The sequence below is a fragment of the Aotus nancymaae genome, unplaced genomic scaffold, assembly GCF_030222135.1.
Source record: "Aotus nancymaae isolate 86718 unplaced genomic scaffold, 86718_ANA_hifiasm-v0.15.2.pri h1tg000067l, whole genome shotgun sequence".
Classification (NCBI taxonomy): Eukaryota; Metazoa; Chordata; class Mammalia; order Primates; family Aotidae; genus Aotus; species Aotus nancymaae.
Window position 1 is genome coordinate 31425761 of NW_026988482.1, and position 26736 is coordinate 31452496.

Genomic DNA, 26736 nt, shown 5'->3' on the forward strand with positions numbered 1-26736 from the left:
CAGGAAGGCAGAGGGCTAGTGATTTAGTGAAACTATGAAAGGCCAAGTACCATGCTAAATTCTTACTATGTGTAGGTGCTTGAAGAGTTGGTACCCAAAACAGTCTGCAAAGTATACCTGGAAATATACACACAAGGGATTTGAACCTGTGGTTGGCTGGTGCAGAGCCTGCCTCTCTCCTCAGCATCAGGGATGGTCTCATGGCATGTGGCCTCTCCCTGCTGCTGGGCCTCCATCAACTCTCCCTGTCTCATATCAGAAGATTACAAGCATTTAACAGCCTTGCACTCATCTGACCTGAGCTTGCTGTATCTGCCCAAGAGGGCTGATAAAATGAAATAATCCCTGTGAAATACTCATCACTAGTCAGCACTCAAAAGGTACCAGTAGATCATAATTCATCACATATTCATTTAGGATCTAATACATGCCAGACTTTGGGATAGGTGTTCTCATCACCTTCATCACTTACTGTTACTACGTTTAACACCCCCTGCTCCCAGAAACATGCAGAGTGCTTCACACAATACACACTCAGTAAATGTGGGTTCAGTAAGTAAATGGTGATGATCTTGGTGGTAGATCAATTTATTCTTCAGCATATATTTATGCCTTTCCCTGACCTCCCTGGCTTGATCCTGTGAGGTGGAAGAAATAGTATACCAACTCTGAGCCTACAACTTAAGAAACATCATGTGTTTCTGCTTGCTCCACAAGAGAAGAATATTCATGTGGGTAGCACTGTCCAGAATGAACCCATATAGGACAAACCACACCAGCCCACCTGCACATTTATAAGCATAAGAATAAATGCTTGTTATTGTTTGCCACTGAGTTTGGGGGTAGCTGTTACTCAGCAAAACCTGACTGAGACAGTCTCCTTTACCCACCTCCAGAGGTTTCAGACAGGGAGAGTGGCCCTGGCTTCTCTTACTTTTAAGGTGGAGTTTCAGAAATTGGGTCACAGTGTGTGTGTGTGTGTGTGTGTGTGTGTGTGTGTGTGTGTGTGTGTGTCTCCCATTTTCTCTGGGCTGGTAATGTTCCACTTAAAGAAGATAGGAGGGGCTACAAAAAACCATATTTTGGTCACTTTGGCACCTGGCACAGAATCCAGTGCAAAGACGGTTCTCAGGCAGTGCCTGACTGATGGAAAGATGGGATGAGTACAGTCAAAATCCCTAGAGGCAACAACCTGGGCCTCAGATGCTCAGAGCCACTGGTTCTGTGGTCCCCAAAGGCATGGAAAGTGAACCCCATTGGTGACATAATGATATAATATCAACTCAGACCATATGCAATAGACCTGTATGTATTTATAATAATGCATTTTAGGAAACACATTTCCAGCCTGTGATTTCAGCACTATTACTGCTTAGGATGCTCCTAAGTCTAAAAAATAAAAAGAACCAAAACCCAAACCTAAAAAGTCAAAAATAAAAAGTAAGTAATTTAAAGAAATATAGTAACAGAAAAATACTAGTATCAGTCTTATGTGGATATGAAAAATGTGAGTGAAATTTGGGAAACACTGATCCATTTCAAGTCTCTTTTTCCTAAAAATCACAATCATGATCATGGTGAGCATTTTTGAGCACTAACAAGATATGCTGTTTGAAGTGCTTCGCAGATATTATTTTACCAATTACTGATACCCAGTGAGGCAGGTACTATCAGCATCTTCATCCCGCAGGTGAGGTAACTGAGGCCCAGAGAGGTAAGGAACTTGCACAAGGTCACAGAGTAAGTAACAGTGAGAATTTGACTTCAGGCTGTCAACCTCCAGCATCTCAGTTCTTGACAGCTATGTCAAATGGTTCTGCTTGGAAAACCTGGTACTGGGGAAGTTTAGCATGGCCCAGGGTTTACTGCAAAATTGAAGACTTGATCCTTAGACTCCTGACTCCCAGTCCAGTGCTCTCATCCCTGCTCCACAAGGAATATGGTGGAGAGGACACCTGGGGTTTATGGCAGGGGTTGGGTGGGGTCTGTGGGAGGAAAGGGAGAGAGGTGAGAAGCACTGCAAGGAAGACTTGGAAGGGCAGAGATGGGGAAATAAGGATCTGTCATGGGCTATTTCAAGGCTGTCAAGCTGAGGCACGTGCCCAAAGGGTGCAGAGAAGCTAGAAAATGGACAGAAACATTCAGAAAAAGAGGGATGGCAGAGCAAGGGTTGGCACACAGGAGCTGCTTCCCAAGAGAACTGCCCATCCTGGCCAGTATCAGGAACCAGTTTCCCTAAGTGACATCCACCTTGTCTCTATTTAGGTCCTAAAGCCACCCATTGTTTCTGTCCTGGTGCACAGCTGGGGTCACCACTCTGACCTTGCCCACTCCAAGTCACACATCTGAGTGTTCCATCAAGAGTGGCCTTTTTAGGATCTGGTTTGAATCAACTTCCCCTTCCATGGCTCCTATTGGTGTCCTGGGAAAGCCGTAAAAACATGGCTAGAATAGCGGCTTTAAAATGCAGTCTCAACCTTCCATCGAATATGCTTCCCTCCAGAAAATCAAACTACATCCATGTTCACCTCAGGACGTAGGTGCTTCAGAGCCCTGCTGTTGCTAAGTCCTTACACACTAAGGTCTGAGCTACTCCAGAGGCTAAAGGGGGAGGATCACTTCAGCCCAGGAAGTCAAGGCTATAGTGAACTCTGTTCATGCCAACTTTCATACTTGAAAGGCTCAAAATTTATTCTTCATCGAGAACAAATAGTGAGGTGCATGAGATGGGGAAAGGATGAAATTACCCCAGTAACATCATCTGACTTTGAAGTAGAGCAGATGTGAAAACTATTCTTGACTTTTTGTGCAAGATAGTTGCATAGTTTAGATTCATATCTGAGCTAAAATGAGTTTAGAGATATATGTTTTGACAAGTGGGGAAACTGAGTCCAGAGAAAGTACTGACTTGTCATAGGTGCGTCTTACTTAGGCACTAACTGGACCACAGCAAACATTCACCAAAATGGGATAACTTACCAAATCACTGGAAAGCAAAGTGTTACTACAGATGCTGCCCGTAATCGGAGATCTGAGAAGGATCCTGCATTAAAGTATTACATAGCGCCTAATGGCTAAAAACATCATTTCTGAATCCATTTTTCCAGGGTTTGAAACCTGATGTGCTACTTAACCATGGAGGTGACCTTGGGCAAATTATTTATCTTCTGTAAATCTCAGTTTTGCCATCTGCAAAACATGAATAATAATAATAATCAATCCCTACAGTCTTGTAAGAATTTCATGAGCAAATATGAGTAGTGTTTAGATAAGCATCTAATAGATGTAAGTTATTATCCTATTATAGTGTTATTAACATTGCATTAACTATTACTGACATGTAATCAATCATTTTAAATGTTGTCAACTTTCATACTTGAAAGGCTCAAAATTTATTCTTCATCAAGAGAGCAAATAGTGACGTGAATGAGATGGGGAAAGGCTGAAACTACCCCAGTCACATCAAAATATTAAAAATATACATCTGGGTGGGGTGCAGTGGCTCCTGTCTATAATCCTAGCACTTTGGAAGACCAAGGTGGGAGGATCACTTAAGGTCAGGAGTTTAAGACCAGCCTGGGCAACATTGCAATATCTGGTCTTGGCAGAAAAGTTAAAAAATTAGCTGGGTGTGGCGGTGCACACCTGTAGTACTAGCTACTCAGGAGGCTGAGGTGAGGATTGCTTGAGCCCAGGAATTCAAGACTGCAGTGAGCTATGATTGTGCCACTGCACTCCAGCCTGGGCAACAGAGCAAGACCCTGTCTCCTTTAAAAAAAAAAAAAAAAAAAGTATGTCTAAACAATGTTAACAAAACAAAAAGGCAACACAAAGAACGGGAGAATATATTTGCATATAATATATCTGAAAAGAGATTAATATTCAGAATATGTAGAGAACTCCTAAAACTCAACAGCAAAAAAATAAGCAACCCAATTCAAAAGTAAGCAAAGGACTTGAACAGACATTTCTGCAAAGAAGACATACAAATGGCCAATAAACACATGAAAAGATGCTCAACATCACTAATCACCAGAGAAGTTCAAATCAAAACTACAAGGTGATAACACTTCACACCTATTAGAATGGTTACGATTGAAAACAATTCAAACTTAGAAGTGTTAGTGAGGATGTGGAGAATGTGGAACACTTGTGCTCTGTAGGTAGGAATATAAAATGGTATAGTCACTGTGGAAAACAGTATGGTGGTTCCTCAAAACATTAAAAATAGAATTACTCTATGTTCTAGCAATTTTAAGTATAAACTTCTGGGTATATACTAAAAAATAAATAAAATAAAAGCAGATGGCAGGAATGTAAACTAGTACAACCACCATGGAAAACAGTCTGGAGAGTCCTTAAAGAACTAAAAGTAGAACTACCATTTCATTCAGCAATCACACTACTGGGTATCTACCCAGAGGAAAAGAAGTCATTATACAAAAAAGATGCTTGCACACGCATGTTTATAGCAGCACAATTCGCAATTGCAAAATTATGGAACAAACCCAAACACCCATCAATCAACGAGTGGATAAAGAAACCATGGTATATTTATACAATGGAATACTACTCAGCCATAAAAAGGAAAAAATTAACCTAATATACAGCAACCTGGATGAGACTGGAGACTATTATTCTAAGTGAAGTAACTCAGGAATGGAAAACCAAACATTGTATGTTCTCACTGATACGTGGGAACTAAGCTATGAGGACACAAAGGCATACAATGGACTTTGGGGACTTGGGGGGAAGGGCGAGAGCGGGGTGAAGGATAAAAAACTACAAATAGGATGCAGTGTATACTGCTTGGGTTGTGGGTGCAACATAATTTCACAAATCACCACTAAAGAACGTGCACAGGTAAGCAAATATCACCTGTACCCTAATAACTTATGGAAAAAAATTGAAAGCAGGGTCTCAAGAGATAATTGTACACCCATGTTCACAGCAGCATTATTCACAATAGCTAAAACATGAAAGCAACCCAAGGTCCATCCAAGGATGGATAAGCAAAATATGGTATATCGCTGTTAATATTAATTGACCAAAAAAAACCTGTTTAACGTAGGGCATACAGTAAACAGCTCTCAAATCTTTCAGCCTTGTAATACAAACGGTCTTTTTCAATCACCATTAGAAGTAATAATGAAATGCAAAATATGTACTATATATAATTATGCAACAGTGTAGCATATTCACAGAGAAATTGAGTATTTGTTTCTCTGTTACTTTCAGAGCTCCATACAATATTACCACCATATACAATGATGGAATATTCTTCAGCCTTAAAGGAAAAGTTTTCTGACACATGCTACAACATGCATAAACCTGGAGGACATTATGCTAAGTGAAATAAGCCAGTCAAAAAAAGGCAAATACTCTTCAACTCTACTTAGATGAGATACTTAGAGTAATCAAACTCATAGAGACAGAAACTACAATGGCGGTTGCCAGGGGATAGGGGCAGGGAAGAATGGAGAGTTATTATTTAATGGGTATAGAGTTGCAGTTTTTCAAGATGAAAAGAGTTCTAGAGATGGACAGTGGTGATGGTTGTACAACACTGTGAACGTATTTAGTACCACTAAACTACTTAAAAATAGTCAAGATGGTAAATTATGTGTTATGTGCATTTCACCACAATAAAAAAAATTGAAAAAAAAAAAAGTATGTCTAGAGTGGTCATACACAAGGGCTGGAATTAGAGTTACAGAAATCAGTCCCAGGAACATAGTTCCGATAAGAAGAATAGAAAAAGCAATGGACATTGCCTTTAAAAAAACAGTTTTGGCAGACTGGGTATAGTGGCTCATGCCTCTAATTCTAGTACTTTGGGAGGCTGAAGCTTGAGCTCAAGGAGGATTGGTTGAACTCAGAGTTTAAGACCAGCCTGAGCAACAGAGTGAGACCCACGTATCTACAAGAAATGAAATAATTAGCAGGGCATGGTGATGTATGCTTTTAGTACCAGCTACTCAGGAGGCTGAGGCAAGAGGGCTGCTTGAGCCCAGGCAGTCAAGGTTGCCGTGAGCCGTGATTGCGCCACTGTATTGCAGCCTGATGACAGAGCAAGACCCTGTCTCAAAAAACAAAAACAAAACAAAAATCAATTTTGGCTTATCCAAAACTTTAACAACTACTCCCCTCCCCTCAAAAAAAACACAAATGAATTTAAGAGATAGGGAAAGCAACCTTCAGAGCTGCTAACCATTCTTCAACTCATGGAAACATAACATTTCCAGCCACTCCTTCCAAAAGAACACAGACCAAACAAGGATGTTCTTATGAGAATGGTATTGAGTCTGAGTCTCCACTGATACTAGCTGACTTCATTCTCCCAATAATGAACAGACTCAAAACACCAGGATCATTCTGTTGATCTGGTGAGAAACCTACAAAACAGTTGTTCCAAGCAGCATGAACTTCTAAATCTGAGTTTAGCCATCTTCCAATTTAAAGAAAAAGATCTTGGAAATTCACTTTGTGATTAGATAGCAACAACAAAACAGAAGGCGGATGCATCCTTCTTTTCTCTCTTTTCCTTCCCATTAATTAAAACCACCCTCTTGCAAAAATGAAAACAGTAGCATTGCAGAGCAGAGTGTGAAAAGCCCTCTCCCTTTGCTCCCCTCCAATCACGTACGCTAAAGGAAGCCTGACAGCTACGCATGCCACTCAGCTCACCCTCGCAACCAAGCAAAGCCATCTGTGTTTCTAAACGCAGCCACACTGCACTCTTCTGATTCATACTAAAGTGAGGCGGGAATCTGGCTCTATCATCCTAGGTGCTTTTAACAGCAGCTCCCTGCTCAGGGTCTTGAAAGGTAAAAACAACACCGTGTCCTCCCACACCTCAGATCCTGAAACCGCCCCACGGGGCTCGGGTGGGAGTTGAGAGCCAGTGGTCCATCCCAGGCTCAGCAGCAGGGGGCTTACCTGCGCAGGGAGAAAGAGGCAGCACCACACCATGGGGCGCTCCGACCTCATCCACCCAGACTCGCCGGCTCCTAACTGCAGTGGAGCCCTGTGCACAGGATTCTCTGAGCAGGGCTGAGCATGGTTTCCCTAAAGGAACTCCTCCCCGCCACTTGGGCTGCATGACAGGAAGTGACAGGGGCCATCAGTTACAAGTGTCAGAGGCTGAGAGCTGCACCAGTCGAGAGCTCCCCACCTCTGGCGGTTTCCTTGCCTGCTACTGCTGCTTTTTCAGAGCACTTTGTGGGCATTCAAAGGCACACCAGAAATTCAGTTTCTGGCTGATAATCCCTAGCCTGTAAGATACAAACAGTGCTCACTGGATCCCCCCCAAAAGTAACGTGAAGCATCCCATCAGCTAAAGTGGGTGTGCTGCCTGGAGCTTTACAGACCCAACCAAACATCAGGGTGAAATAAAAAGAAAGCATCGCTAGGAGAAGGGACACTGGGAGGAGAGTTTGGGGTCTTCAAAGAGGAATCAACGATCTACTTGAACTTTACCAAGAATCAGTAGCCCTGCCCGGAATACAGAGCCCATACTGAGTCCCACTTCAAAAGCAACTACACACCCATCCATTTCTTTCTTTTTGTCTCATGCAAACCTGGCATCTTCCTTTCAGAGTCCTTTCAAAGTAACTGCTTCTGGAAACCTCCCTTTCAACTTTTGACATGGATAACAAGCAGTCTTCCTGGTCTCCTCAGAGCTATTATGGAAATAATTCATGGCTGACATTTCTTGTTTTACGAAGAGGGGATCTCACCAGAATGAACGTCTTGCCTTATAAAAAACCCAGACCTCTTGGGTGAGGTAGACTGTCTCATAGGAAACTATGAGGTTTCAGATGAAAACTATGCCCGGCTCACTCCATCCCCACAAATAAACCAACACTCTCACCCTCCTTGCACATTGGCAGAGGGTCTCAAACTCAAGGAGACATAACTCCAGTGTAGTTCTCAATTAATTATTTATTTCTTGTAGTTATCGAATGGGGTAGTATCTGACTTGCAAAAATCGTCCTAATTACAATTTTTAGCTGCTAAGATTTAGCCCAGGGTTTCCTGAAGCCTTCTTACAAATGCACAGATTTTTAAGAGACTTTCTCTGTCTCGGGCCTGAGTAAAGTCAGAGCACCCAGCAAAGACAGCGGGTTCATTTAAACAACAAGCTTCTGGTCTAACAGAAGGAGATTAAATCCAAGACTTATGAGAAAGCAGGCTGTCTCCATTGATGTTGCCAGGAATCTGCAAAAAGTGCTGAGGGGTCCAGGAAATAAGTGAGCTTGGCAAATGCATTTTTCATGGGGACAAAGTCTGAGAAGGCTTCTCAGAGCAAGAGACACATGGGTAGCGTTCTGACGGGTGTTCCAGGCAGAAGAACTGGCAAACTCAACAGCAAGGCGGTACAGAGAACTACAGGGTACTTTGGAAGAAATGTAAGTACTTTAATAACGTCTGGAGGCTGCTCTGACAGGCTTGGGACTTGCTTCAAAAAGTTTGAGGGAATCACACCTGCTTAGAGAAAGGAGGAAGTGAAATCACTGTAAAAAGGCTTAGACCTTTTAGGCAAGCATTTGGGTCACCATGGAGCTAGCACCTGGAAGCACTCAGTAATGAGTGTCAGATCAAATGGCAGTGTCCACCAAGAGGCAGGTTTCAGATTGTCCTTGGGATCCCCTATTTCCTAAAGCCTGACTCCCAACAAAGCAAGCTGGTTAAGTGGTGGCTGGTGGAGGGGGAAGGGCAAGTATTCCTAAGGCCTCCTGTTCCAGCCTCCCACACAGGAAGAGTCTTGAAATTGAACAGGCCCGCAAACAACTTGAGATTAGCCAGCTTTGGGGACAACTCAGCTGATGAAGAAAGCCAGTGCCCTGGGAAATGATGGAGGCTCCATTACCAGCCACTCCTCTCTTTTTCCCCGACAAGCCACTTTGAGGAGTCCCAGCAGCCAAGGCCAGCCTCACCCCAGTGAGGATTGGAAATGTGAGATGACCACGGTATACTATGTTTTATTTCTTTGGGGAGGGGGAAGGGAACATTCACATGAACAAATCCTAGAATGATTCAACCTGACTTCCGGCTGCTGACTGAATGGGAAAGAAGAACTGAAACCCGGGGGCTGCAGCACTTCGTGGAAGAGGTGAAACTTGAGGGCCTCCAGGGCAGGTAGCAGTGGAGCAGGGAGTGACAAAGGGAGGGGCAGAGAGAGGGCCAGCAGACGCCCTGGCGGGGGAGAGGGACGCAGCCTGCAAAAAGGAAGTCAAGAACAGGGCATGGCCATTTCCTCTGATGCCCTTGCTCTGACCAGAAGCAAGAAGATTGAAATGGGTCCTTGAAGAAGGCACTTCAAGTAGAGAATTTCAATAGTAAGAGGCTCTGCTTCGCAAGGTCCACGTTCAATTTTGAGCTTTATAATGGGATATCAAAAGGAACAGGAGTTTTCTTTATGGCATATAGGATACTACCAAGTATTCAAACATGTTTTTGTATTGGTTTTTACATTTTAAAAGTAACATAGTGTCATTGTGACACATTCAAAGTCACACAGAAGTATATAAAGTAAAAAGTGAGTCTTCCCAAAGGCCCTGCTTTTTTTTCTATCCCGATCCCTGGACACACTGGTGTTAAAAAGCCAGATGCAGACAGAGGTTCATAAACCCAAATGCATTTAGGACCAGGGGTCAGGTACCTGAAGGAAAAGGCCAGGTGTGCACCTGGGCACCACTGAGAATTTTTGTCTTAGGTCAGATCCAGCTTTTTGGGTTCCTAAGGGGCTATTGGCCCAGGGTAACCGGACATTTCAATTTTTTCAACAGAAGCCTGAAATTCAGGGTTTTACGTAAAATCTCTCAATTTGTAAATGCCGGCAACTGTTCATCACTGTAAGAAGTACTGTACAGTCCATACAACACAGTTGCTGGCTACACTGGCCCGGAGGCCACCAGTTTGCACCCTCTGGTGGTAATCCTTCCAGACATTTCCTTCTGTCTAAAAGCACATGAGTTGCTGGGTGTGACATCTTATTTTTTTCAGAAATAGAATGATAATATTGTTCTACCACTTGCTTTTTTCATTTAACATCCAGGGCATCTTTCTCTGTCAGGCACATTTTCAACCTCTTAGTGCAGAGCATGCTATGATATGGAAGGAAATTAACTCACTTAGCCACCTGCCCTGTGGACATTTAGCAAATATGAAAGATATGCTTGAAATGTCACTTCTCATTGTCCATTCCTCTTACCTCTGCCAGTGTTGATAACTCATGATAAAAGTGCACCTGTGTGCGAATATTAAGATATCACACAGCCACAATTACCGAAACCAGAGTGACCGGTTTATATTTTCATATGAGCGCTTACCATGTATTTTCCCATGTGATCCTCATGATGGTCCCAAAGTAGGCCTTATTATCTCTCTTTGCAGATTAAAAAAAAACGGAGACTCAAAAAGATGGTGTGTGCCTACCCGTGGCACGTGATCTAGAGGCGGCAAGCTTACTTCAGAGCTCCATCTACAAGCATACAGCCCTCAGAAGAGACAGCCAGAAACCCGCTCTGGGTTATTCAAGAATCTGATATGTTAGAGCGCAAAGCACTGGAGAAGGTTCGCAAACAATGGGACAATTCACTTGCCTCTTGGAAAGAAAAGCCTCATTTTAAAGCCCTTCTTCATACTTATCCAGCATAAATTCTATATAGACTGGAGACAAATGTTAAAAAGGAAAAAAAAAAACTGTAAAATTCTGGGGGTGTAGGTTCTTAGGGTATGGTATTTTTCTTTCTGTGTATAGAGCTGAATCATATATTTATACACAGGAAAATACCTACAAGGTGCCTACGATGCAAAAATAGACCCTATTTTCCCACAGTTGGTTAAATAACCAAACTGGTAACAACCCCTCTTGCTGGGCTCTAAAGAGACTAGCACCAAAACTGGGACCTAACTGAGATGCCACCACAAGTGTCATGACATCACTAGAACCAGAACCATGTTTCCTGTGCTCTTGTTTGATAAACCTGAGAGCATTTTCTGCTGAGAAGTTCCAAGCAATTTCCTCACCAAAGATATTGTAAGAAACATACTCATCAGGGTTGTGAGACTTTCATTTACATAAAATATTTAGATTTTAGCAGAATTACTTCTTCATTAAAAGTTGGCAATCAACGATGGTTATTTCCATTTGAACTTTATCCTAGTTCCTTAATGTCTTCCTTATTTTTACTTAACAAGCCAGAGATTTCACAAAACATTACAGTTGAAAAGGGAATTTCAAAGTCTTTAAATATATCCCATTTGATGCTTCAAATTTTAAAATTCACAAACTGAATGTAAAAATGGGTAGTAAAAAAACATCATGGCTCAGTGCAGTGGCTCACACCTGTAATCCCAGTGGTTAGGGAGGCAGAGACATGAGGATGGCTTGGGCCCAGGAGTTCAAGATCTGCCTGGACAACATAGCAAGACCCCGTTCTGCACAAAAATGAAAAAAAAAAAAAAAAGGCTGGAAAAAACCTCAAATGGGATGGTAGCAGTGACCAAATTAAAATAGTATATTGCACACTGACTTAACCAACATCATAAGATTATTATTTCTCACATCTTAGGATTCTAAGGCTGTTGCCAATTTAGGTAAGACTAAGGAAAAACAAAAATTCATACTGTGGTGGAGGGGGGAGGTATGACAATACCTTTGAGTGTTACTAGGTTGTCAGGGAGGCATTACGCACAGCAAGCCAGTGACAAATAAAAAGAACATCAAAGTCGAGCCTGGAAGTTGCTCACAGTCATGCCTTTCTATTGACTGAATGTCTTCATCTGTTCCTCAGTGCTGGAAGGGTGGTTAATCCAAGTAAAACTTGAACAACTCCTCTGCCCGCTTCACCACGAATTCTAGACAAATGCAGCAGGGGTGTCCAGACTCCCAGGCCAAGGCCTATTGGACTCAAGGTGGTTCAATTCAAGAGACTTTGACCATTTGAAAATGTTGTTGCTCTTGAAGAGTCCTGCTTAGTATCCCAGATCAAGATTATAAAATGAGGAGAAGAATGTGTGAGCAGACCTGGCTGCCCAAGGTCAAGAATGAATAAATACAAGAGTCTTCATCTACGGTTTCAACACAGAAACTAAAAATAAATGATGCTGGAACATGGAGGTCTCAACGATTGCTAGTCATGGCTAATCTTGAGTGCTTATCTTACTGGTTTTGTTACGAGCAATCGCCTGAGCTCTGTATTTATTCTCTCTAAACAAATCTGAACTTTTATAACCAGATTCCTCACATTATTTTGGCAACTGATACATGGGCAGCTATTTCTAAAAGTGAATGCAAAAAAAAAAAGGAAAGCTGTCTTCTGATGTATTGTGTGAAGCAGCCACTGGCTTGGTTGCTGCGGTTCTGCCTCCTTGACCAACACAAGAATCAAGGGCCGCCTGAAGAATTTCTGCATGAAGCAGACAGGGGCCGCTTGCAAATAAGCTCATTCAGTTTATTTCTTAGAAACATAAACACCCTGGGTGTAGCTTTTTCAAGAAACTGTCAAGTCCCCTTCCTTACACTGTCAGTTAAAAGTGAAACTCCTATCTGTGGGTTACTGACCTTTGTCCAATTTTCAGAAAGATAAAAAAGTTTAAAAACTGATTAACTGATACCTATCAGCCAAAGGGCTTCCTTACTTGGAAATGAGACTTACTATTTGGCATTGTACTGTCAAAGATAGTTAGAAGTGGAAAATCTGAATATGGGGGTGGGGGTGGTATTTCTGACACTTACATGAATACTCAGGAGGATTTTAAAAAGTAATTTGCCTATATCAAAAAACAACTCTTGACACACTGAATTTCCGAGTTAAAAATATATAACAAAAGCAAGAATCCTTTTTATTAAAAAGTTTCTCACTATTATTTTGACTTCAGATAACTCTTTAGGGATAATTTCTGGGAACAAACGTCTGGCTGGAATAGTTAACAGTAAATTAATATTTGGGTTCTATGATTTTTGGCTCTGCCACTTACTAGTTGAATGACCTGGTAAGTCACTTTTTAATTTCCTGGATCTTTAGTTTCCTCATCTATAAAACAGGAATCATGACTCCTTTATCCCTAGCAGCGTTGCAGAAAGGATGGTAGGATAATAATTGACATATGTATTTAAAAGCAGAACAGGCCAGGCACAGTGGCTCACGCCCGTAATCCCAGCATTTTGGGAGGCAGAGGCAGGATGATCGCCTGAGGTCAGGAGGTGGAGACCAGCCTGGCCAACATGGTAAAAACTCATCTCTACTAAATAAATAAATAAATAAATAAATAAATAAATAAATAAAATTAGCTGGGCACGGTGGCACATACCTATAATCCCAGCTACTTGGGAGGCTGAGACAGGAGAATCACTTGAACCCAGGAAGCTGAGGTTGCAGTGAGCCAAGATCGTGCCACTGCACTTCAGCCTGCGCAACAGAGCAAGATTCAGTTTCAAAAAAAAAAAGGGCATAACAAAGGATGATGGGGACATTGGGGCCATCATACCATTGTTTCTATTTTTGTATAGGTTTTAATTTTTCCATAATAATTTTTTTAAAGACAAAGTCACAATAATAATCTTTTAATTTTTTAAAAACAGAAGAGGAAATTTTTTGGTATAATGGTGGAAACTGGTTCAAACTTTCCTCCTAGCAAGTTGAAAAGCAGTACCAAATCTGAAATCCACAGTTTGATTTTTTTTTTTTTTTTTTTTTTTTTTGAGACAGAGTCTCATACTGTCACCCGGATTGGAGTGCAGGGCACCATCTTGGCTTACTGCAACCTCCACCTTCCGGGTTTAAGCAATTCTCCTGCCTCAGCCTCCTGAGTAGCTGGGATTACAGGCACCAGCTACCATGCCCAACTGACCATGCCCAGCTAATTCTTTTGTATTTTTAGTAGAGACAGAGTTTCACTATGTTGGCCAGGCTGGTCTCAAACTCCTGACCTAGTGATCTGCCTGCCTCAGCCTCCCAAAGTGCTGGAATTACAGGCATGAGCTATAGCACCTGGCCTATAGTTTGATTTTTTTTATCCTGATTTGACTGTCAACTGGGCATCTAAGAATAAAAAGGTAATAGAAACTTGCAGTTTCCCATTTCCCTTCTTCCTTTCAATAGAGAAAATAAAATGAGAGCGTAGTTAAAACTTAAGTCACATTTATTTTTAAATCTTACAATGCTGATTTCCCTGAAATCCCTGTATCCATCTAAAAAGTTCAAGACTTTTATGAAAATACCCCCAAGAAATCAAGAGATTTAAAAGCATGTGGGCCCCAATGACTCAGAGCATTCATTCTGCCTAAACATCGGCGAAAGTGATTTTTTGTTTTGTTTTGGGTGTGTTCATATGTACCTGAAGAATCAGTATTGCCACTTTTTCTCCCTTAATTCAGAATCAGAAAGGAATCACCAAAACACTGGGAAATAGCAAACCAAACGAGATAGGCAGAAAGGGCTTCCAACTCCCACCCAAGGCAACTGGTCCTGGTTGGAAGCTCAGCACCTCCTCAGTTAGGGCTCTGCCCTGGAGAATGTCCCTTTAAGTCATACTTCCTGGTAAGGCTGAGAGATTTCCGCATACAGCTTCCTGGAGACCGTATAAGATAAACAATAAACTTTGCAACAGAATCATGGACAATAAGCCCCACGTGGCTGTAACAAGAAGCAATTATAAGCATTGACAATGGCTAGGGCATTTCCAACAGGAATGCGAGTCTGTGATAAACAAGAGAGAAACATGCTACCCCACACCTGCACAAACTAAATGATGTGTAAAAAATAGTTCCTAACCTCTCATCATATTGAGAACTAGTTGCTTCAAATTCAGCACTTATTTTTTTAAATCATTGTCTAAGAGGGAAGCAGTCAGGCCTTTCTTAAAGCCCCACTACCTATTAGACAAAAGCTGCTGAGGCCCAGTGACACCACGTGTTCCTTACTCCATGGGTCTGTGTGAGTCTTACAAGAAAGTGGTCCTGATCCAGACCGCAAGAGAGGGTTCTTGGATCTTGTGCAAGAAAGAATTTAGGGCAAGTGCAGAGAATAAAGTGAAAGCAAGTTTATAGGGAAAGTAAATGAATAAAATATCGGCTACTCCATATATGGAACAGCCACAAGGGCTGCTGGTTGCCCATTTTTATGGTTATTTCTTGATATATGTTAAACAAGGGGTGTATTATTCATGCCTCCCCTTTTCAGAACACATAGGGTAACTTGCTGATGTTGTGATGGCATTTGTAAACCATCAGGGTGCTGGTGGGAGTGTAGCAGTGAGGATGACCAGAGGTCACTCTTGTCACCATCTTGGTTTTGGTGGGTTTTAGCCAGCTTCTTTACTGTAAACTGTTTTATCAGCAAGGTCTTTATGACCTGTATCTGGTGCTGACCTGCTACCTCATCCTGTGACTGAGAATGCCTTAACTGTCTGGGATGCAGCCCAGTAGGTCGCAGCCTCATTTTACCCAGCTCCTATTCAAGATGGAGTTGCTCTTGTTCACACGCCTCTGACACAAGGGTCACCCTTTGAATCTCCTGCAGCTGAGATCTACCTAGCTAGTTTGGGGAATCCCCCAACTCAGGAACCAGAGCCTACATTCAACCAAAGGCGATGAGTGTGCCACACACTTGCTTCTCAGCCTTGCAGCCAGGGCATGAGAACATGAGCAGGCTCAGCCAATCAGGTGCTGGGATGCAAAGAAGCAGGGCCGCTGCTGACCCCATTCTGCTAGGGTAGTGGCAGCTTGCAGAGGCAGAGTGAGGGTAAACTGCGCAGCCACGGCCTGTAACCAGCATTGGTGGTGCAAGCCATGGCATCTACACCTACCCAGCAGTGGTAGCAATAGTATCTTTACAGTAACTGTTTGGTGGTATAATTTGGGGTTGTCCCTGTTTCCCTGGGTGAGCTACCCTAGATACTGTAATAAATTCATTCTCTGCTTAACTCAGTCAGAACTGGGTTTTATTGCTAGGAGTTAGTTCATATATTAATACACACGTAAGACGGGACAGGCTAAAGGTAAAGTAGTCTGGAAACCAGTTGCACAGGATGATTCTGAGCATAAGTACTAAATGGCCTTTAACACACTTAGAACTCAACCCCAACACTATCCCTTGGCATAAGGTCCCGCATCAATTGGCCCCATCTCCCTCTTGGACCTTATCTCATCCTACTCTCCTCCGTCCTCCCAAGCAATACTCACATTCTGTTCCTCACCAGGATCTTTCCTGCCACAGGGCCTTTGCCCTTGCTGTACTCTCTTCCCGAAAATGCTTTCCTCCAACTCTTCATATAGCAGCAGCTGTGTCATCACTCAAGCTTGGCTCACAGGAGGCTTCCCTGACCAGGCTGTCTAGAGATACCCCATATCCCACCATCTTATTCTCTATCACAATACCCTATTGACTTCCTTCCCAGTACTTATCACATCCTATAATCAATTCATTTCATTATTAACAATACGAACCACTATTGATTGGGGGCTTGCTGTGTGTCAGATGCTAGGCTAAGCTAAGTTAATTCTATGACCACCCTGTGAGATAAGTACTTTTATTATCCCTAGTTTATAGATGAGGAAAGAGGTTCAGAAGGGTTAAAAAAAAGTCATCCAATATGCCAAGCTTGGCAGTAATGGAATAGGGACTGGAGTCCAGGCCTACAGCACAGACTCATACCACAGTACTCATTCAGGCAGTGACTGAATACACACCGGCCAGAGTGTAAGCACTAACGCCACAGGTTCTCATGGAGCCTGGAGGCTGGTGGTGCAATCTCCCACCTGGTATTCTACCCATTGCCCACAGACCTTCCTTGGGCAAGAAATGCAGACTGACGTGTAAGAATGGGGCCAACTTCCTTTGTTCAACAGAAATTTGCCCAGCTCTGTGTTCAAAGCAATAGGTGTGTAAAAATGCCTCAGGAGCTCACAAGGCCAGAGGAGATGTGGACCTGCACACAACCCTCACTGCTCAACCTGCTGGTTCCCACAGCCGCGGAGCACTGGGACGCAGAGGAAGAAGCCAGGGACCATTCTCAGGGTCTCCCCAGTGAGGGTGCCATTCCAGCTGGTTGTTAGTGATGTATAAGAGTTGCCAGACTGAGGAGAAGGGGGCCAGGGCAAAGGTGAGAAGTGGGAACAGCAAAGTTCATTCGGGAGGCAAGGAGATGGTCAAGGCATCTGAGGAAGGGATGGGATGGGAAGGTCAGAGATGAGATGCTTGCAGCCAAGGTGGGAGTTCCGACTCTACCCTGCAAGAAATGGGGAAGCAGGGCAAGTCTCTCAGCCAGAACAGCTGCATGACCAGATAGAAATTCTTTTTGTCAAGAACAGCGGCCATGGCCAGGCTCAATGGCTCATGCCTGTAATCCCAGCACTTCGGGAGGCCGAGGTGGGTGAATCATGAGGTCAGGAGATTGAGACCATCCTGGCCATCATGGTGAAACCCCATCTCTACTAAAGATACAGAAATTAGCTCGGCATGGTGGTAGGAGCCTGTGGTCCCAGCTGCTCGAGAGGCTGAGGCAGGAGAATCGCTTGAATCTGGGAGACAGAGGTTGCAGTGAGCCAAGATTGTGCCACTGCATCCAGCCTGGCAACAGAGAGAGACTCTGTCTCGAACTCCTGACCTCAGGTAATCCACCTGCCTCAGCCTCCCATAGTGCTGGGATTACAGGCGTGAGCCATCACGCCCGTCCACAAGTGTAACTTTTGTTTTGCTTTTTGTAGAGACAAGGTCTCCTTATTTTGCTGAGGCTACTGAGAGACTCTGTCTCAAAAAAAAAAAAAAAAAGACAGTGGCCATGGCCATAGAATACAGTACTAGTCAGGTGTTTTGGTAGTTGATTTCCTGTGTATTAAAGTACACATACATATATATTTTTGCTAAAAGTCAGGAATTTCAATAATAAGAAGTTCCATTTCTATGCTTTCCAACTCCCCGTTCCTGGCTGAGTAAGACATGAGATAAGTCTGCCCTTCCAACAGAAGGAGTTAAGCACAGCGATCCTCTCCTGTAATGTGAAATTACACAGACCTCTCACATGGATAATTCATGGAGAAAACTAGGAATTCCCCAGCTACTTGATTTTACAACTCCAATCACCCAGATTCCCCCAGTATGATAACAAGAACCTCATCTCTGGGTTTTGTCATCATTAAAATGAAAGGCTGATTTTTATTTTGTTAAAGTATGTGTGTGGCTGAGCCACAATGGGCCTCCTGGAAGTGGTGGGAGGAGTCCCCAGAATGACCCGCTGATGCTGAGAGAGACTCACACTTAGTAACAGGCCCCAGGGAATGCTGCGTTAAATGTGCAGCCTCGCAGGTCTGGAAATGCCAAGCCAGCAAAGGTGGTGAGGGCATAGCATCCAGAACACAGACCAGAAATAAAGGCAGGCAATTTAGCACAGAGGTGAGGAATAGGAGTTCTGAGCCAGATAACCTGGGTTCAAATCCCGGTGCTGTCACTTAATGTGTGACCCCTGATCATTTACTTAACTTACCTGGGCCTCTGTTTCCTCCTCTGATAAATAGGAATACTGAGAGGACTCACAGCAAAAAGTTCTTGTGAGAATCAAGTAAGTCAAATATGTATTATTGAGCATAGTGCCTGGCACACAGCAAGTAACAACTGCAGTTTCCAAGAGACTGTATAAGATAAACAATTAATTTTGCAGCAATATGATGAATAATAAGCCCCATGTGGCACAACAAAAAGTAATTGTAAGTGCTGAAGTTGGCTAGGGCATTTCCAATAGGAATGCCAATCTGTGTAAATAGCTGTTGCTGAGATTACACATAATAATCTTATACAGAAGTATAATAAATAACATAAATAAACATTTTAAATATACTATATGTAACATTGTATAATTTGGTAATAGTGATATTATTACGATCTGCTTTAACCCAATTTAACAAAGATTTTTTCAACAAAAATGAAGGTTCTGAGGAAGGGAGGCCCAGAATCAGGCACCTAAAGGGGCTTGTGTGGTATTTCCAACCACCTGCAGGTTCAATGTCAGGGTTACCTACCATGGACCACAGAGCCAATCTGCTAGGCCAGAGTCCAGGCTGTACCACATATGAGCTGCAGAGTTGGGAAAGTCATTCGACACATTAAAAAAAAAACCTTGATTTCCTCATCTCTGCAAAGGGGATAACAACAGTACTGCCTTCACAGTTTGTGCCAAGCACCGGTGCTCGATTTTACATGTGTTTTTACATAAATCTTTCTAACAACTGTGAATCAAAAATGATTACGGTATCTATTTTGTAAATGAGAAAACCTGAGGTTCAGAGATGTTAGGCAATTACTGAAGAGCACACAGCTAGACTGATGTGCAGGAAATCCACCCCAAGCCAGTACTCTAAGCTAGCCCATGCAGCATGAGAAGGATGCACCAAAGCTTCTCAGAGCAGGAAAGTGTCAGACAACATGTGTGCTGGAATCACCCATTAAGAGAGGCACATGTTTCCCCACTGCAGACCCCAAAGCTTCTGGCACTTACAGGCAGTGAAAAGAAACTCCTCCTTTTTGAGCACCTACTATATACCAGGCACCATGTTGAGTGTCCTGCCACAATGATACGACACCTTATCACCATAGCAACCCTCTGAAGCAAGGACTAGAAGATATTGAGGCTCAGAGAGATTGAGTTCCTGGCCCATGGTCACAGAGCTTTTCAGTGGCAGCATCCCTACACATATCCGGGTCCATTCTGCTCCCATTCAGGCTTGGAGACAGGCTCTGAAAACGCTCCTTAATGTCCCTCAGGTGCTCCTCTCCCCCTCATTACCTCCCACTTTGAAAGCACAAAGCTGCTTATTTTGCAGCAGGAAAATAACCATGGGGGCTGAGTAGGGCCATGGTGCTTAAACTATAATTACTGCAGAAAACAATGTGCATTCCAGATCCGAAATGTGCTCAGGGCTCCACTTGAGCCCTGTAATCAGCTTAGCCTTTGCCCAAATCTCTCTTGAAATGAAGATGTATTAGATGAACTGAGACACAGCGGGGTTTGGAAAATGTGCTTCTGCCCCCAGTGAACTGCCACCTGAGGGAAAACCATGCCAAGAAATGGCCGGGGTTGAGTGGAATTTAAACCCCAGAGAGGTTGAATTCCTCTGCTGCAGAACAAAGAAAACAGCCAGGACAGTGGACAGGCAGGGCCACACGGGTAAAGAATCAAAGGCAGGAAATGCATTACATAACACATAGGCCTCAGTGAGGAGGTGGAATGGCCACCCTTCCCTCCTTTATCAGAAATTGCTGTCTTGCCTATGAGTCACATATCAGGATATGGTGACCTTGCTACACAGGACAACAAAGGACACCCACGAGGTCGGCAAAAGTCCTACTATGTGCACACTGTGAGAAAAGGGGTATCCTTTGAATTAGAGAAAGAACTCCAGGAAGGCCTATTCAGGACAAAAAGGCTGCGATTTGGGTCCTCTGGCTTGGGGAAGGAGGGTCTAGAAAGGAGAGTGAGAGTGAGAGTGAGAGATAGAAGAGGCCTGACTGTGGCCTTTCCCACTCTGTCTGAACCACAGAGGGATCTGTACTAATTATTTCAGTCCCAAGTAACTAGAGTCATGGGTCCTGGTTAACTGAAATTTATCACAGCCCTAATTTCTTTTGCTACAGAGAGAAGGGACAGTTTACATGCCAATTTCAATCAATCACCCCAAACCCTGACTCAAGAGCTTCACATGAAATCTCTACTGAGTGGACAGTATCTGCAAGCTGAATTCAGACTGCCCTAAAAATCAGAATATTTCTCAAACTTTAATGTGCCCACACGCCACCTGGGGAGCTCAGTGAAATGCAGCTACTGCTCCGGGTCTGGGGTGAGGCCTGAGATTCTGCATAGCGAACATGCTCCCAGGTTGTTGCCACTAATGTCCCATGGACCACACTTTGAGAACCTTACTAGGGGACATGTGGTGACTAAGCAGAACCCCCCAGAACATATTTCCTATGTTTCCATAGTCATGGTGACACGTGGTGACTTCATTCTAAGAGTAGATAAGTAAACTCAAGGTATCTTTAAAGTGCTTGTTTCCAGGCTCAAAACTTCAGCACTTGGAAGTTACTTTGTTAGTAGCTAACAGGATGATTGTTCTTGAAGGAAAACCTGGTGTAGATGCTATTAACTGAGGAAAATCCAGTAGCGCTTCCCTTGGCTGATGTTTCTGGAATATCCCTAGATCCTCTGAGGTACAAAGAACCTGAAGGCCCAAAGGACAATGCAACTGAGCAATGCTTTTGCCTGTGCTCTTCCCCACCGATGACCCTCTCCCACTCTTGGGTGGCCATTCCATTGCATGCAGCCATATTCCTGAGGCTGGGTCACCTGCCAGCCCTCCCTCCCACCAGCTGTGGCTGGGATCCTCTTCAGGAGGTCCTCATCAGTCACAGTTGCACCTTCCTAACCTGACAGGCACCTTAATAAATTCATCTAATCCAAAGCATTCTTTTTTTTAATGGCTGGAGCTGGCTTCCCTGTCCTGTTATGCAAACAGTACACAATGAGATGCTGATAGCATCTCTCTACCATTGCCAAGACAAACCCTGCCAGGCCAGCAGAAATGAACCCGGTGACTGTAAGCAACAATAGTTGCATGAGTTTGTTTAAATAAACACAACTAACAACAGGTGAAAATGTTTTGAACTCCTCCTATTGCTAAACCAGAGGTTGGTTTCTTCTAGAAATAAAACCAGCGTCAAGTGTAAGGAATGAAAGGCAGCTGAAGGGAAACCACCCAGAAAGCGAACTTTGTGTTTCTTCCGGCAACACGCACAGAGGCACAGATTTTTGGATAGATTTTTGACGAGAACTACCGAAGCTGAATTGAGATACTTGCATTGTCTTTGCTCAAAGTAAGGATTCTTTCTTAATCTTGTTCACTGCATTTTTCTGACTTTTGCTCTTTGAGTTTGGGAGCGGAACAGCAGGGGGTGGGGAGTTGGGGAGAGATAGCATGGGGAGAAATGCCAGATATAGGTGATGGGGAGGAAGGCAGCACATCACACTGCCACGTGTGTACCTATGCAACAATCTTGCACGTTCTTCACATGTACCCCAAAACCTAAAATGCAATAAAAAAGTATATTAAGGAAGTTCAGTGTCACTAAATAACACAAAATTACACGTAAAAGATAGCATAAGACTTTAGTCTTTAAAACAAAACCCTAAAATATATTTTTTAAATGTACGTGGTAAGTGAAGGGAAATGGGCCAGGAGAAGTAGGGAGATGCTGTTCAATACTGTGCTCAATGGAGGGCATTTGACAAAGCACATCAGAATGACTAATGAAACCAAATGGGGAAGTCATTTCCTGAGCAACAGGTATCAGGAGAAAAGAAAGAGCGAATCGAGGACAAGTATTTTAGTGGCACATATGCTGAGCCTCTTAGTCACTCTGGATAATGAGACGAGTATATTTTAAAAAGAAGAAAAAATGACATGACATCAAGACTGGAAGAATAAGGCAGCGGGAGGCTTTATTATGTTTCAAGAACAGCAAATCCGATCCATTCGTACCAATTCTGTAGACTTGAAAAGCCTATTCCAGTCTAAACCTCAAGGCTTTTCCCTCTTCGAGAAGTTTGGGAAATTGCTGATGAACTTCCTAATGCCTGGCAGAGGTTCTTCCCAAGAAAAAACACATTAGATTATAATTACATAAGCTCCATGATGGGAAACCTACCATGGGGTGGAAGGTATTTTTTAAAAGTCACATGTCTTTTTGGCCAGGTGCAGTGGCTCATGCCTGTAATCCTAGCACTTTGGGAGGCCGAGGTGGGCAGATCACTTTACCCCAAGAGTTCAGGACCATCCTCGGCAATATGGCAAAACCCTGTCTCTATACAAAATACAAATATTAGCCGGGCATGGTGGTGTGTGCCTGTAGCCCCAGCTACTTGGAAGGCTGAGGTGGGAGGATCACCTGAGCCCAGGAGGTCAAGGCTGTGATAAGCCATGATTGTGTCACTGCACTCCAGCCTGGGTGACAGAGTTAGACCCTGTCTCAAAAAGTAAAAATAAAAAAGCCACATATATTTTTGATCCCCAATTCCTAAAACAATTTTGCAATCTGTAGTTATCTGAGTTTCATAACTAAACCTAAGGGGAATACACAGCCTGCCATATTAGGTATTTTCTCTGATTTTCCCAAAGTGATATTCCAAAGTATTGTCCCAAGCAAGCACTCAGAACTCATAAAAGTAATGTGCCCAGCACAGAAGGGCACCATTGAGCTACCTATTAATTCTTTGGGATATGAATCTTTTGGTCCAAGATGATTGCTATGATTTTTCTCTTGGCTGAGTATACAGTATCTATTCTTATCAAGGTACTTTCCTCCCCTCTCAAATATCCAAGTAAGATTTATGGTTTTTGTTGTTGTTGCTATTAGAAAAGGAAGACAGAATTCCTCCAGGTTCACCTTTACCAAGTTCTAACATTTGAAACTCCTCCACAAACATATGTGATGCCATATTTTAAAATTCCATCTTAAGTAAGCATGAGATTTAGGCCAATTCATTGAGTTTCTGACTTAGATTCATTTCTGTTGCCTGTTGGGGAGGATTTTTATTTTTATTCTTAAACCTTAAAACCTAAGACTCCACTCAAAATTGCCATTCAAATATTTGTCTTATTACTTCAGCTTTTTGTCCCCTCAAATATAAAAATATATGCACCCCATAGAAATGTAGGAAAGTCAAAACAAAAGTCATTTATAACCTCACTTACCATAAGGAAACCATTATTAATATTTCAGCATATTTTTAAAATCCTCTCATTTTTTTCACAGCCCAAATTGTACTGTATATACAATTTTGTTTCTTGCTTCTTAAAACATATCAATAACCATTTTCCTGGAATTAAACTCTTCCTCAGCCTCCCCTTGTCACTTATAACTCATAGGAACAAAACCACACATTATACCAACTGCCTCACATTGGTGGACATTCAGACCTTTTCCATTTTTTTCTGTCATTGTAACTGCTGCAGCACTAAACATTTTCACTTATAAATCTTAGTCCATATCTCTGGTGACTTCCATGGAATAGATTCCTAGTCATGGAATTATTGGGCCAACAGACTTACATTTGCTTATGTTTCTTGACACAAATAACCAAACTGCTTTTCAGAAAGATGACCAAGTAACACTACCACTGAACGAACACCTGTGACAGAGTCCATCCCACAGTACCATCACCAGTATTTTATCACTTTTTAAAAGGCGAATTCTGAAGCTTTAAAAAATTTTGATTCCTCAGACTGACCTGCTGAGGTCAATGATTTCAAATGTTACCTCATTATCAAAATAACCTCCTTTTATCCTTCCAAACAAAATGTTAATTTGTCCCACATCAAAACTGCAAACATGAGAGGAATGTAGTCATTTGCTGGATATTTTCAGTGGGCAATTAAGGTGCCATAATTAAGAAGCCAAGAACAGTTAGTTCAGTACCAGTCTGCGGCAGTACAGAGAGAGATGCATGCAAAATAAAGTCAGAACCAAATCCACTGCCAAGCATCACAAGATACACATGATCTGAATTACCATCAGTCAACACCTATCGGAATACATAAATGTTCAAGAATATGTCCAGACTACATTTAAAATTCATTCAATAGCTTTTTGCACAACAAATTTTCTTTCTTCCCTCTAAATTGGTACATATTTCCATATGCAGCAGGTATGTCTTTTTTATTTAAGGACAAATCTACACAAAGAGCAAGTGGTTCAGACTCAGTCTTCCATAACCTAGAGTCTGAATTGATTGCTGTATAAAATGGAAAAAGGTTAAGTTTTTAATTTTTTTTTTTTTAAGACAGTGTCTCACTGTGTCACCCAGGCTGGAGTGCAGTGACACGATCACAGATCACCATAGCCTTGACCTCCTGGGCTCAGGTGATCTTCCCACCCTAGCCTCCCAAATAGCTGGGACCACAGGCATGTGCCACCACACCTGCTAATTTTTGTATTTTTTGTAGAGACAGGATTTCGCCATGTTACCCAGGCTGGTCTTGAACTCCTGGGCTCAAAGGATTCACCCACCTCAGCCTCCCAAAAGTGCTGGATTACAGGCATGAGCCACTATGCCCTGCTGGAAAACTATTTTTAAACAGGAAAGTTTTTCTAGTACGCTAGAAATGTTTGGGGATTGATATGGTCTGGTTCTGTGTCCCCACCCAAATCTCCTCTCAAATTGTAATCTACATAAGCCCCACATGTACAGAGAGGGGCTGGTGGGAGGTGACTGGATCATGGGGGCAGTTTCCCCGATGCTGTTCTCATGATAGTGAGTGAGTTCTCATGAGATCTGATGGTTTCATAAGTGTTTGACAGTTCCTTCACACGCTTGCTCTCTCACCTGCCACCATGTAAGATGTGACTACTTCCCCTTCCACTTTGATTGTAAGTTTCCTGAGGCCTCCCCAGCCATGCAAAACTGTGAATCAATTAAACCTCTTTTCTTTTAAATTACCCAGTTTTGGGTATTTCTTTACAGCAGTGTGAAAATGGACTAATATAGGGATATATTCCTCACTTTCCCTTCCCAGGATATTTGCCTCACTTCACTACTCTTATGTCATACTCACTCAGCTGAGTGAGTATGACATAAGAGTAGTCCTAGCAGGGATGGAGGGATTATTTACTGAGCAGTTACTATGTCACCAACCCAGTGTTAAATACTTGATATGAGGCCAGGTGCAGTGGCTCATACCTGTAATCCCAGCACTTTGGGAGGCCAAAGTGGGCAGATCACGAGGTCAGGAGTTGGAGACCAGCCTGGCCAATATGGTGAAACTCTGTTTATACTAAAAATACAAAAATTAGTTGGGCGTGGTGGCATATGCCTGTAGTCCCAGCTACTTGGGAGGCTGAGGCAGGAGAATCACTTGAACCCAGGAGGCAGAGGTTGCAGTGAGCTCAGATTGCGCCACTGCACTGCAGCCTGGGTAACAGAGTGAGACTCCATCACACACACACACACACACACACACACACACACACACACACACAAACTTGATATGATTATTTAAGTTCATCCCCATAATAACCCTGTGAGCTACATACAATTTCAGATGGGGAATCTGAATCTCGGTGAGGTTGATTATTTGCCCAAACTGGTAAATGACAGATCTATTTGACCTTGACTTTCTGGCACAGATGACTGAAGCAAGAGATAGAGAAGCCCTTTTAAGAGCTAGCCAGCAGACTGCACACCACTTGTGAAGCCCAGTGCAAAAAAGATGAACTGATGCAATTGAAGTTTTCTTAGGGATTTGGGGATGCGGAAACTGAGACTATGCCATAAGCTTCAGGAGAGAGAACTGCTGAAAGGTCTTGACAAATTGGTCCAGAGCCAGCATCATGACAAGCCCAACAGTGACACAAGGAGAAGACACCGGGAGCAGAACCTATAGGTCAGTAACAAGTGAAGGCAGAGAAAGGGAATGAAATTGACCCAAAAAGAGAAGTCCTAGGTTCCTGCAACTATATAGTCTCTTATTAAAAAGCCATTTTCTTGAGGTAATGAAGCAAGCGCCTATTCTTTGCCAAAAACTCTGTCTAAAATATCCACCAAGAAATGAAAGCAGAGTTGCTCCCCACTCAGGGTCTGAGCTCTCATCAGCGTCTACCCTACGTAGCAAGTTAGCATCACTAGTAGCAACCCAACCTCTTAATGAGATACAGGTAACCGGCATCCCTTAGGACATTTTCC

The 26736-nt window shown here is 42.9% G+C and overlaps 1 protein-coding gene across 4 annotated transcripts in view; it reads right to left on the reverse strand.

Moving 5' to 3' along the window:
- ARHGEF3 (Rho guanine nucleotide exchange factor 3) overlaps positions 1 to 26736 on the reverse strand; it is a 336225-nt gene that overhangs the window by 181824 nt on the left and 127665 nt on the right. The window contains exon 1 of one of the 4 annotated variants that reach the window (XM_064367221.1): positions 6940 to 7068. The exons of the other annotated variants lie outside the window; for them this stretch is intronic. Within the exon in view, the coding sequence (XP_064223291.1) occupies positions 6940 to 6990 (51 nt within the window). The 5' untranslated portion in view covers positions 6991 to 7068. Of the gene's footprint in view, positions 1 to 6939; positions 7069 to 26736 lie in introns of those variants that run through there. 4 annotated transcript variants of the gene reach the window in all.